Source organism: Cygnus atratus, chromosome 2, assembly GCF_013377495.2.
Source record: "Cygnus atratus isolate AKBS03 ecotype Queensland, Australia chromosome 2, CAtr_DNAZoo_HiC_assembly, whole genome shotgun sequence".
In the NCBI taxonomy this organism is placed as follows: Eukaryota; Metazoa; Chordata; class Aves; order Anseriformes; family Anatidae; genus Cygnus; species Cygnus atratus.
Genome location: NC_066363.1, coordinates 55,701,457 through 55,715,404, shown reverse-complemented (window position 1 = coordinate 55,715,404; position 13,948 = coordinate 55,701,457). Strand labels below are relative to the sequence as shown.

Below are 13,948 nucleotides of genomic sequence, written 5' to 3'. Positions count from 1 at the left end.
ATTTGTATTTAAAACTGGAGTCAATGTCCTGAGCTTACTCTGAAAGATCAGCTTCTTTAGGGCACATAAATGCTATTGGGTCTTTTAAGAACATTCCCGATTCCATGTACATCAGAAACACTTGAGATTTCTTTTGGTGTAGCTGAGCTTAACTGGTCTATAGACAAATGGAATTGTTTATTTCCTGATGTTCTGTTCTGTTATGAAATGTATGTTTTTTCCAAACATCAAAGATCTTTTATGAGATTATTGTTTTAATGAGAAATTATGGAAGGGAGAAACAACAGGTGTGAAACTCAAGTTTAAAGTAGTTGCAAAAGTGTTATGAATCCTTAAATCTGTTTTACTGTTTTATCACATTTACTGACTTGTTTGCAGCATATCTCAAAAGTATGATTTCAAGTTGTTAGGATATGCAAGTCGATGTAACATAAATTTCCTGTAGTGAGCTTTGCTGGAATTGTGCAAAACTTAAAATTGGCAAGTGACTTGCTGAATCTAGGCAGGGTTTTGATCATTGGGTGAAAAATACAAACTCAATACATTTGCAGGGAAATGAAGCAAGATCAAAGCAAGATGTAATGAGTTCCACCTCCATTTTGTGTCTGATTTCTGTTGTTGTGGTTCACTTGCTGTGCAATGCTCCAGAAGCTTTCTTTGTTGATAGCCCTTTATCAGGGCTCTGTTGAAGCTTGTCTGGGGGCTCATCTGGCCTGTGTGCTGAGGTCTGCTTTTTATAGGAAGTATATAACTTTGCAGAATTAATTTAAAAGTAAATATTCTTTAGCCTGGGAACTGTTATGCAATCTTCAGCAACATGGATGTAAAGGGAACTTACATCCATGAACTCTCAGGGAACAGAGCCTCTTGCATTTGCTCAGGACTGAGGTACAGGGTATCTTGCATACCAGGTAAATATCGTGAATTAAAGATGGTGGTTCATATAGTCCTTATTTGCAAGCAAGCAGATTCAGGTCTCAGTCACTGATGGATCTCTTTCATACTGTTGCACTTTTATGTATGTCCTGAGAAAAATGATCAGGTGTAACTTTGTACTTTGCTTTCTGTCCATGAGTTCACCATGGACAGCATTGTCCTTTCCTATGCATATCAGTCAGACACAGAGGAAAGAACAGAAAGAAGTTCAGGACATCCTTCCTTTGCCCCCTGTCAGATTGTAGCAGACCTGGTGCTCTGTTATCTGAGTAATTGCAAAGACTGAAGACTGAGCTTTTCTAGAGCTCCACTTCCGCTGAAAAACAGGCCACTTTCTGGCAACTGCCTGGTTTCTTGAGGAATTAAGTCACATGTAGTCATGTCCTGTGTGTGTCAGTGTGCCAGTTTCTCTTAGTAGCTGTTGAGCCCCTTAACTGACTTTAACAACATTTGGAAGAGAAAAGGTAATCTTAAGACATGAAGTTCTTACAAGTTTCACAAAAGTGGGCAGCTACATAAAAGAGATTGCTTTCACTGAGGGAAGCGTTGTAGGAGGAGCTTAGTTAGTGGGAATTTCACAAGGAGAGAGTCGTTTAGTACCCCAGTTGCTGTTACAGGAGAATAATTAAAGTTTGTTTTTCATTAGGCAGGAACCAGAAACCTTGACCCCTTGGGCCTTCATAGTTTCCTTACTTACCTTTTAAAAGTGGCAATAAATAATGCTGTCTTCATGCATCTTGTCTGCAGTGGTGAGTCTCTCAAATTAGTATCAACTATACTATATAGAAACTATATAGAAAACTATATAACTACATAGAAACTATATAGAAAACCTGTCCTGTCATATTAAAAGCTTAAAATGGACTTCAAAATTGAGTGGAAGATGAATGTTCCTCTTTTTTTTTTCTTTTTCTCTTTTTTTTTTTTTTTTTTTCCTTATGGAGTATAGATGCAGATTTATCAGCAAGGATAGGGTATTTGGTATTTAGCCCCTCAAATGCACAGTCTGACATGGCTTGTGTTCTTGCACCCCATGGGAAGTCATTGCTTCTCCCCTGTCTGTGTCAGAGTGTGATTCCCTGTGAGGAAATAACCAGTAATGGGAGCAGCCTCACCAGTTTATGTAGGTATAGTCTCTGTTCTTGCCTTGATTTCTGAGTTGGATTTGGGTACTTCAGGCTCTCCAGATTTTTACAGTCCTAGTAAGCAGCTTGGGTTGTATCTAGGGCCTGGGAGACCCATGCTCTATCTCCATTTCTGCCATGAACTACTTTGCTGCAGGCAAATTGTGGATCTGTATTATAATTGAGTTTTGTCATCTATAAGACAAAGAGAACATTTGCTTCCTGTGTAAATAAATGAGTGAAAGGTATTGGATGAAGCATAGGCATTATTAGCCATACTATTTTTTTTTTCATATTACCATTAGTAAAAAAAATAGAAACCATTTAAATGTTTGGACGTTTCAGTGCAAAAGTCGGTGTCTGAGATAGCAGTCTTACATGTTTTTTTTTTTTTTTTTTTTTTTTTTGTGTTACAATCCCATATTTAGAAACCAGTTGATTTATTTTAGCTAGCATTTCATAACTGCTCTCTGACTTTGAAACCAAAACTATACAGTCAACCAAAATGGTTTTATTTGCTTACTCATTTTTTCAGTACTATCTGGTCTCTCACTGTCACTGCAGGGATGCTTACTTGTGTGGCTTTTTGAATGAAGAAGTTGTGAAGTGATGCTGAAAATATGCCACATTTTTCTGGCTGTTTTACAGCAGAAAATATAAAGGGATGGCTTTCTTTTCTTTGCTTAACCTATTACCTACAGTTGAAGCAGCACAGCAAACAGAATTGAGAATGAGAAACATATACAGTTACTGTAGCTTAATTTTAACACTTGCATGGCAATCTAACACAAGGATTGTTGTTATGTACTTGGGAAGTTTTTGGACTTCTAAACTGAGTGCAACTATTTGCATATGACTCATATGGTCCCGATTAAGGTAGTCATTAGAGACTGCATTGTCTCTTAGTGCACAGTGTTTTTGTGAGGTTAGACAATGCTAGTTTAGCGTCATTTTACAGAGGTACAAAGAAGGAACAGAGATGTATAACTGAAGAGCCCATGCAGACCGTGTTGGCAGCACCTCCCTTTCTTGAGTGTCTGCAGGGCAAGCCACCACAGTTCCTCATGGTGGTCCGGCGTGGTGCTGCATGGTGCAGTGGCTCAGAAACTGATTCCTGAAAAGTACAGATCATGGTGCTGGAGTGGGAGGAGTACAACAGAGCATAGAAAACCTGTTATCTCTGCAAAGTTAAACCACCCTTGCTTTTTGGTAATATGACCTGAATTCCCAAATAATTTTGTAATGATTGTAGCTGCAGTTCAGGTACAGACACTTTAGTAGTACCAAGAGAAGAGGGAAAAAACAGGACTTGCATATACTTCACAGGGAATTCATGTGTATCAAGTCATCTGTTTACTGCAGAATAACACACACAATTTCAGGAGTTTTTAGTGACAATAGGAATTTCAACAGTGTTAATAATCTGTCTTTAAACAACTTACTGTAGTTCACATAATGGCTCATGTCCCTCCAGATACAGACTACATGCTTTAACTCTGCTCACAACATAAAATGAATGACAAATGACCCTTCCTTTTCCTCTTGCTGTTCCCTCTGTTTTCCATCAAATGTCAGTGTTACTACAGTGTCTGCTGGTGTTGCATCAGGGCACAGAACAGGCATCAGACTTCCTAAAATAGTACTGGACCCAGTCTTTAGTCCTGTTTGCAATGTTACATGTTAAGTTCATTCTGAATTGAGTTAGCACGGCTGCTGCTGCAAATCTGAGGACATCTGTTTACTGAGGAGTTTTTTAGCAAACACTTTGGTATGTCTCGGGAGTTTACACAGAAATGAACTGCTAGTTGTAACTAGGTTTTTATCAGCTGCTCTATCACCAAAGCTGTAATTCAACTTTATAAACTGAGCAGTGGTTTAAAATCAGTGACTCACAAATGATCCTATTCTTACAGTAACATAAAATTCTAAGCCAGAAATGTAGTGTCCAGTGTGCATGTTAATATTAATATAGCAGCTTAATATCTGTTGCGTTGAACTGGTGAAGGGAATTGCCTCAACTTGGCAAATTCCAATAGTACCCATGTTCACCACAACAAAAAAAAAATCAAGAAAAAAAAAATCAAGAAAAAAATCAAGAAGCATTTTTTCCAGCAGAATGTGTTAGAAGATTGTTTAGCTTTCCATGGCCTCTGAAGTTCAGTTGTATGTATACGCGTATAAATGTATACATGCATAAAATCTCATTGCCAGCAGAATTTTGTTGTAATGGACATGAAAAGTATACATTTTTTAAGTTCCTCCTGTAAATACTGAGCACACTAAAATAGTTTGTATTTGTTCATTGCTACATACATATTTCCTCTGAAAGCTATCTCTAGAAGGATTTATTTGGAGTAGATTTGCCTTCTTCATTTTAGCCCTTGTCCCTGAAGAGTTCATGATTAAGTAATGTGCTCTGACGACTCATTGCTTATGGAATAGGATAGTAAATAAAGGTTTTGACAAACTGTATTAAAGCCATAGTTCTTGAGCCAGATCACTGCATAGAGCAGAGTGACACTGCAATGTTGTAATAATTTCTAAGGATTAAACGAAGCTCTTTATCTGGAAGATACAGTACACAAATAAATCTTTGCAAGCCAGTTTGCAAAGCATTTTGGTGTTTGAATCCCATGATGCCAGTTCCATGCGCTGATCTTGAATCCTACATTTTCCTTTGCCCTGCCCAGTGCCTTCCCTTTATCTCTGTTTCTCTCTCTGCCACAGAGGTAGGAATTCATGAGGTGACTGACAGCATCTGAGAACCAGCGTGGAATCTTCAGTGTATTAAGTACATCTTTTTTCACACATTGTCACTGATGGCGATGGCTACTTGGGCCGTGAGGTGCATTTAAGATGTTGGATACATATGGTTGAGTTTTTGCAGGATTAGGATTTCCGCCCACCTAGTGTTTTGAATTTGTCTAATACACAGGAGTTATGGGGCTGGCTCCTGTTGCCATTGCATAACATTGGTTTCAGGGAATGCTCCCTCTCTAAACTCGTTTTCCCCCAAAATGGATTATGTTTACAACTAAGTAATTGTTAAAATATAGCTCAGGAGTGGTGGAAGGCAAAGTCCACTTCCTAGTAGTAGCTTCTGCCTTAGTAAAATTCCAATGCTACTAAATTTCTGATTTTTATAGTGTAGTACCTGGTGTCAGGCTATATTTTCCTCCCTGTTCTAGAATTGCTTAATACGGTAGCTTCTATTGCCTATTGGAGATTAATATTATGTATATAAACTACTGTTTGAATCTACAGTTACTCTTTACATTTATCTTTTCTTGCTATATTTTTTAGGAAATTAACAAACATTTAATAATAGTTATGTATTTGGGGGTTTTCTGTTAGATTTATTCAGCCATTTTTCATTTTCTGGCCAGCTGTTGATTTGAAGCCAAGAACGGAGATCTGTAATTATTTGAAAGGACATCATGTATTTATTATTTTCAAGCCAAGTGAGTAAATCTGTCCATTATTCAGTGGCACGAGTGTAAACTATACTTTATGATGTCGTTAAACCAGCAAGATTTTTTTTTCCACATTCGTTTCCTTCCTTACATTTTGTGGTGTACTATTTTCTTTTGGCTGAATTCTGTAATAGAAATGCACAACAGCAAATCTGATTAGGAAGTGCAAGTGTTTCTGTGAGAACACTCTTCTTGGCAGATGTCTTAGTAAAGGAATGGTGAGATACAGTAACAAATCTGTTTGATATGTTAAATGAAAAAAGCTCAGAAGCATTCCACCGTATTTGTAGGTTCATAGCTGATAATACTAAGGCTTTCTTTTAAATGTAATGGTGAAACCTCAGCAGATAATTATCTTAAGGTTTGGAATATTATTTGAAATTCATCCAGACAGTTACACCTTTAAATTATATAAAATCTGACTAGATATCATACAAGATGTTTGGGGGGAGGGGTGTTGTTGTTGTTTCGTATCTTCTGCCTCCACTTCAACTGGAAATGCTGTAAGAAGAGCCTTTCTCATTGTATATTATTTATAATTATTATTTCAGCATTTCTCATTCCAGTCTGGATGGAGGTTATGACAAGGATGATCATTCAGTCTGAACTGTAATGAAGCATGTAATTATGTCTAAGGAAATTTCTTGGTTGAATCTTTAAAAAAATAAGAAGATGCTTAAGACATCTTTATTTACTGAAATGTGCCACATAATTAGTAGTACCCTGGAACAGTGATTCTAAATTCTTAATCAGGATTGTGGAGTAGCAGAAATAAGCGCCCCTGAAGTATTTATTTCCTGATTTATGCCAAGACTTATTTATGCTACATAGAATTTCCCTCTATTTTCTGAATACTCAGTAGACTCAAAATAACAAAAAATAACTCATATTGTGTGTACCTGGCTGTTTGAAAGCAAGACCTTTCCATCGTTGTATTATATCACTAATAATGCAGCTAATTTATGTAAAATGGGATAGTGTAACTGAGATGATTCTTGTTTGTTTGTTTGTTTTTTCTTAATTACTGATCCATCTCATTAAGCAATAGCAAAACATCCCTGTCTGCATGTGTGCAGAGTCTCAGGGGTGGTCTGTCCGTGAGTGCTGGATAGGGGGCATTCTCTTACTGGAACTGCCAGTGGTCTACTGCCAGTGGCCTTCAAAAGCCTTCTTTTGAATAACATGATATATGGTACTCTGCAGTATAAGAACTGTTTGGGATTTCTTGAAAGAACAATTTTTCACTGGAAAGTGCTTATTTGTGGAAGCTCTTAGTGAAGCAATCTATTTGGTTTCTTGGCCTCATTGTTAATAGAAATATGGAGGAGGGAGTTGTATTTTTTTGTGTTTGTAAATCAATCATCTCTGTGGTTTTTCTGTGCAGGGAGCTTGAGGAAAAGGGAGAAAGAAATCACTGTTTTCCTCCCTAGGGATGTGGGAAAATGTAGATAAGATTCAAACCCTCCACTTTGAGTGCAGTTCCCTGAGTGGTAGGTGACTACATACTGAGAGATGGGTGAGATGCGATACATCCAGATGTCTATTTAAATAGTGTGAATGGGCGATCCGTGAAGCACTGTCCCATTAAGGCACATGTGTGCGTTAGTGTCCCTGATAATAAATAACCATTGTCCAGGTTCTTGGTTCTAAGTATATATATATCTTGGTTATAAATATATATTTATATTTGCAAAAAACTAACCACGTGATTTTTACTATCTGTTTAAGTAGAAACATAAAGTACTGGGGAAAAAGTATTTTCACTCTGAAAATTATAGTATTGTTCTAGAATATTTTAAATATTTTAGACAGTTGTGTTACAGCTCAGAGAGTGCTTCAAAGAGCATTTAAGTGTTTTTTTTTTTTAGTTCTTTGAAAGTGAATACTTTAAATAATATGCATTATGACCAAGTAGTTGGTTCCTTAATAAAATTTACAGTGATTCTCCTGAGCATACCAGTGGAAAGCATATCTTTATATGAATTACAGTGCTCAGACTATGCTTAGTTTTTGTCCTTAAGTAGTAGCCTAGTAAACTGAGATGAAACTCATGGCTATATTCATTTTTCAACCCACTAGTCACAAAGCTTGTGATATGTCTCCCAGTGAATATACCTCTTCTGAGTATTAACTAATGAAGGTCTTTGTAGCTAGCCTAAAAGAGATCAAAATGTGGCTCAGCACAGAGAATAATAATGTTCCCACACGTCCTTATAACCTGAGATGTGAAGTATTGGAGCTTGTACTACTGTCCTGCTTTCCAATTACTTGTTCTGGGAATAAGTAGAAAATTGCATTTTTCTTTTCCTTTCACGAAGTGTGTAATTTTTATGCATTTGTGTTGAAGTACCTCATCAGGCCAGGATTTCATTGTGACAGGCATTTTATTTTACAGAAGGAAAGTTTTTCCTACTCTAGCCTTTACAATTTGAATAAAGGGCATTACATAAAGCATAAGACAATGAAGCATAGGAAAATAAAATTTGCATTAAATATTTATTAAACACTACCTCCTCTTAAAAACAAACAGACAAGCAAAAAACCCACTTGCAAACCAATTGATCAACTACAAAACGCCCACGCTATTGTAATTAGAATTCAGTTGCTCCCTTCTAAAGCAGCTGTTACACAGTACCATGCAGAGAATTTTTTGTTAAAATGTGAGCTTTCTGTTGCAGTGTATAAACTCTGAATTGCTAAATTGCACCAACATTTGAGTGAATTGAGCTTTACCGTCAGACACATAGTTCTCAAATAGCTGAATTTTTGTCTTATTTACATTCTACAATTGAAAGGAAAAAGAGTTACAATGCAGGTAACCTTTTTGTTTTAAGAGAGAGTATTAAGAGAAAGTTGTGAGGAATTCAAACTATTAAGACAATGTTTATATTCTATTTTGTCTCTTAGGGAATCAGTCTTTCAATATAATATAACTCCCTAATTATTTTTATCTGGCCTTTTGGCACCATTTAAGCAGATTTTTCTGGCTATGTTTGGGCTTGAAGAGCAAAATCAGTGGGAAATATTTTTGATTACACCACCTAACATTTAAGAAAAAACAAACCACAAAAAAAAACCAACAACCAACCAAAAACCAACAACCAAACAAAGAATTTGTGGAAGAATAGTGAACTTCCTATACGACTTTATGACCATCCAGGGGAAAAAAAAAAAAAAAAAAAGACATAATGAAATCTTTCACTTTAGGGTCCATTTCTGTGAAGTCTGCAGGTTACCTGGATTTGTTGTTTTTGTTACTCTGCACAAGCAGACAGGCAAACTGAGGTGGCTGCGGCAGCAAGGAGCTGGAGCAGCTTTGGTGGAACAGGCTTGCTTGCGAGAGCATGGCACAGAACAGGGCTGGAACAGAGCCTAGTGCTCTCTGGAGCCCTGCCAGGTATCTGTGCTAGACAGAACATTGACCTGTCTGGGCAACTCGATGCTAGCTCTGCCATGTCGGCATTGTAGTCCGTCAATCCTTGTAGACATGCCCTTAGAAGTATTTTATTTCAGGTCCTCTGGGACTGTCTCTTCCATACTCAGCTAGACATCTTTAGATTCTAATTTAGTCCAAGAACAAAGAGAATGGATGCAATGGGGTCACATGGAAGAATGGCACTAATAAAATAACAAACAGCTAATATTTGTGTTTTATTTTTAGCTTATTTCCTGTTTTTCTTTTTGGCCGTGGCTGCTGACCTTGTCACAAAAGCTTCCTTTGTAGTTGCTTTGCTTAAAAATATACATACATTGTGTCTGTATGCATCTGCGTGACAGAGTATCAAGTTGTGGACTTGTGAGATTATCCCAGTATAACCTCAAATTCCCCAAGAATGAAAATGGGGCTGCAGAAGGAACTTCTTGGGAGGCCTCTTTTCCTTCTCTGAGAACGTTACTGTGAAGCCTGTATTCCCAGCCTGTGCTCTTGTAGCAGGGGCAGGCGGACTCCTTTCTCCTGAGAGACAGGAGTCTTCAGTCTTGACCCAGACACTGAATCTCTCCCCTCCACTACTTCATAGCAAAGGATTGAGTCAACATCTGTCCCTGGTGATACTTAATGTAAGAAAGAGTCATTCATCACAAGTTACCTTATTTAAGCATACTGAAAGGGAGGGTAGGGCTTTCAAATAATAATACAGAATGCTGTCCCTTGAGGTATCATGTGGTTTCTTGTTCTTTCCTTTCTATTTTTTCTTTCCCTTTGAAGTGAGTTTACTGAGTCACATAAGACTGAAAGATATATATAAAAATGCAACAGACAATAATTCAGCTTCCTTATTTCTTCCCCTATTCATGTACTGACAAGAAGTTCTTCATCTTCTTAATTTCTGATCTATTCCCCCATACCCCATTTGCTTCCTGATTTTTTTTTGGCTTACACCAGAAAACCCATCCAGTTACTCATTAGGGCTTATTGTTTGTTTTTATTATTATTATTTTTTTTTATTATTATGAGGGGGAGCCAATTCTCATAAATATGAGTTATCCTTGTACAAATAAGTTTCAGCACATGCTGTGTTGAAAAAAAAAGTTTGTCATTACAAGGGTGTCCTGGTTTCAGGTAGGACAGAGTTAATTTTCCTCCTAGTAGCTGGCAGGGTGCTATGTTTTGGATTAGAATGAGAAGAACGCTGATAACATGCTGATGTTTTAATTGTTGTAGAGCAGTGCTTACACCAAGCCAAGGACTTTTCAGCTTCTCGCTCTGTCCTGCTAGCGAGCAGGCTGGGGGTGCAGCAGGAGCTGGGAGGGGACAGACCCAGGACAGCTGACCCAAACTGGCCAAAGGGGTATTCCATACCATCTGACGTCATGCTGAACAATATATAGGGGTGGCTAGCCGGGGTGGGGGGGCCGGCTGCTCGGGGATAGGCTGGGCATCTGTCAACGGGTGGTGAGCAATTGCATTGTGCATCACTTTGTACACATTATTACTATTATTATTATTATTATTATTATTATTGTTATTATTTTCCCTGTCTTAATAAACTGTCCTTATCTCAACTCACAGGCTTCACTTTCCCGTTTCTCTCCCCCATCCCGGAGAGGGAGGGGGGAGGGTGAGCGAACGGCTGTGTGGTGTTTGGCTGCCAGCCGGGCTAAACCACAACAAAGGGTTTCACAATCTTTCATGAGTATTGAGAATATACATAAATAGGAATGATTTTTTTTTTCCCTGTTGGGCATTTGTTGGAGTTGAGAAGGTTGTCAAAGATCAAGGCTGTCAAAAGCTGACTTTTTTTGTGTTTATCTTCCCATTGTCTTCTTGCTGCCTTGGGTGCAACAGAACTGAAATTATTACACAGTAATGTATGCTGTGGCTCAATCCCAACATCATATCATCATTGTTGCCACAAACTCATGTCCAATGATGGGTGAGGCATAAATTATGCATATTTTGCTCAAAAAGTCCTGTTCATGCCACATTTGTGTGCAAGTTTTTTAATGATGCTGTAGATGTCTCTACTGAGGGGTTCTAATTCTGTAGTGCCTAAATGACTTTAGGAGGTCCTGGCTGTAGTAACTGTACCCAAAAGACAGGGTTTTGACCACTGTCTATCCAGAAGCTCAGCATTTCATATGAAATCTCTTGGTTGTATGAGTACAAGTGAGTCAGTTCTCCCTCTGACTCATTATGTTGTGTTCGATATCCACAGATTCCATTACAGTTCCTTCAGCAGAATATCTACATGGTAGACCAACCTTACAGATCACACCCATTTTTGGTTTCTGTAAGTATAATATACATATGTGTTCTATTTAAACTTCTCTTCATTTTGTTCTTTTCCTAGGTATTATGATATCTTTACCCAGTGCACAGAACACGAAGCCTTCTATGCAAGTTGCTTTTGGCCAAACCCCCTTGTAGAGGGCTTTATCACTAGAATTCATAAACAATTCTTTTCAAACTGTACTTCAGAAGAGGTTATCTGGGAAGATCCACCAGATGAAATTCTCATAACTCTGATCTTGATCCCAGTCATGTTAACATGTGCCATGATAACACTGGTAGTATGGTGCAGTAAGAGAAGTGATATCCTGGCGTGAGTTGTTCCCTCGGGCTTTCTTTTTCCCATTTCCTTCTTCCAAAAAAAAAACAAAACTAAGAAAGGAGGACAAAAAGAGAAATTCAACATAAAGATTTCAGATCTGCAAAAATGGAACCTGTGAGATGCTGAGATAGAGGCAGTGCTTCTGTGAACAAACAGCTGCTTTCTTCTGCCAAAAATAGTGCTGCTGACCTTGGCCATTGGTGTTGCTGGTGCAAAGCTCTCTACTACCATCGGGTGTCATCATCTTGGAATTCACAGGCAATTCTCAGAAACGGGAGTCTCTGAGCAAATGTACCCCTTAGCTGCAAGAGAGAAAAAAGTTACTTTCCCATGGGTAAACCTGTTTGGTAAACTAAGTTTTGCAAAGCTGTATGTAAGTGTATGTACACACAGTATAACATTAACTATGGGGGAGGTGATATCTCTTGAGTTTTCATTCAGGACAGTTGAGGTTTTCATCTGTGAACCTTGTGATTTGGATGGAAGATCATTAGCAAAGGAACTGAACGTGGATATGTAAACAAGTGGCAACTTTTCTGGAAGATAATTACAAACATCATTATCAAGAACTGGAAATATTGTCTTGGCAAATGGAATAATTTATGTGTCCAGTGACTATTCACACAGGAGAAAAGTCATGCCACATTATAAAATAGCTTAGGAAATGCCTTTGAGCGTGGTTAGTTGGAATTGCATGGCTTACAAACTCTGGGAAGGATACAGTTCTTACTTACAGAAAAACCGCGAGAGTATATTGGTTGGTTATAAGTGCACTAAGGAAGAAACTTTGATATACCAGACTCTTTATTTTTCACTTTTATAATTATTATTCTATTGTTCTATATGACTTGTGTTCACTGTAAACTCCCTGTTCTCCCTTCAGTTTGTGCAAGTGACATCCTACAAATAAACACAAAGGTGTGATGTTGATTGAGGTGTCTTTCAGAGGATGATTTTGTACATAAAGCATTTTTCATCCCATGAAGAGTGTGGAAATTGAAATATGAACATCAAAAGAAGTATAAGCATAGCTTGGAATAGACATAGGAGGAAAGAGAAGAAAAATCCACTAAAAAGTCGTATCATATAAAGTTATTCCTATGTAACAATTTAAATAAATATGTCCAAAATAAAACAAATTCTGTGTTTGTATTATAAACCTTTCTTTTCTGTCATTTCACAGAATGGCTTCCAGTCAAAAGCTCTTCTGTTATAAGTGACCAAGATCTGTTACAAGTAACTGTTTGTTTTGCTATACCTTATACAGATAAATAAAATATAGTTTGAATGGAAAAGTAATGGTCTTTTATATCTACTCTAGTTAGATTTTCTCCTTTAAGATTCTGGCCTGGTGTTTGAAGTCTATCTGTATGTGGAGTGTTTTCCAGGTCTGAATCAAATTAAAAGCGCTCCCTTTATAAAATCGTTCATGTGTAAACACATAAAGAACACCTGTAGCTGTATTGTTTTGTTTTCACATCCTTTCACAAGAGTTGAACACACTGGGTTGTTTTTCCATTACCCTGTGTGGTAGAATGATTCATTTCATAAGGTGTTTCCTGTGTATTTTTTTTTTTTTTTCATTCTCTGTAAGCTAATAGAAAATTGCTCATTGTAAAAGAAAAGTGAAATATATACTAAGGATTATCTTTTACTTTTCAACTTAACTATTGTTTTATGTGTTAAAAAGTTCTTGTCCTCCAAAACCAGTGGTGAACAAAAGAAAAACCAAAACAAAAGAGCATTCATTTGAACCAAAAGATTCATCAACCATTTTGTGTGGCCAGGACCAAATAATTTTAGTTTTGCTTGCATGGAGTTTCATTTAATTCATTTCATTTTAAATCTAAAAAAGTTTAAAAGCAAAACAGTTATTTGGAAACCACGTGGCAAAAATTCTTACTTTTTTCAGAAACATGTTCATTTCAATATGATTGCCTTATTTCCTGCAAGTTCTTGTCCAGTTCTGGCTCATCTGAAATCACGTTCAACTGATCAGCTAGTCACCTGATAGGTATGAACCAGTCTAATTCATTATAAAACAGATTGGTATAGGAAATAATTGGAGAAGAAACTGTCACATTGATGACATCTTACTGCTAGGTGTGCATTATGATCTTTAAACAAATGCCATGTTTAAATGTATTTTGTTTAATTTAAAAATAAAACCTAGAGTGAAGGTTTCAAAGTGTGTAAGAAATGTAAGATTTAAAGAACAGTGGATTTTCCTTCATGTGCATGTGCTGGGGTAGGGGAAGGATTCTACATCTGCTCTGCACTTTGGATATGAAAATGTAATCAGTGTGTGTATGTGCGTGCGTGCATGTCTTCCCCATACTAAGTAGGATCTTGCATTATTTTT

General features: G+C 37.3%; 1 protein-coding gene across 1 annotated transcript in view; it reads left to right on the top strand.

Moving 5' to 3' along the window:
- RAMP3 (receptor activity modifying protein 3) overlaps positions 1-12,869 on the top strand; it is a 38,910-nt gene extending 26,041 nt beyond the window's left edge. Inside the window, exon 4 of the mRNA XM_050708758.1 lies at positions 11,326-12,869. Coding sequence (XP_050564715.1) covers positions 11,326-11,581 — 256 coding nt within the window. The 3' untranslated portion in view covers positions 11,582-12,869. The remainder of the gene's footprint in view (positions 1-11,325) is intronic.
- Positions 12,870-13,948: the final 1,079 nt, after the last annotated feature.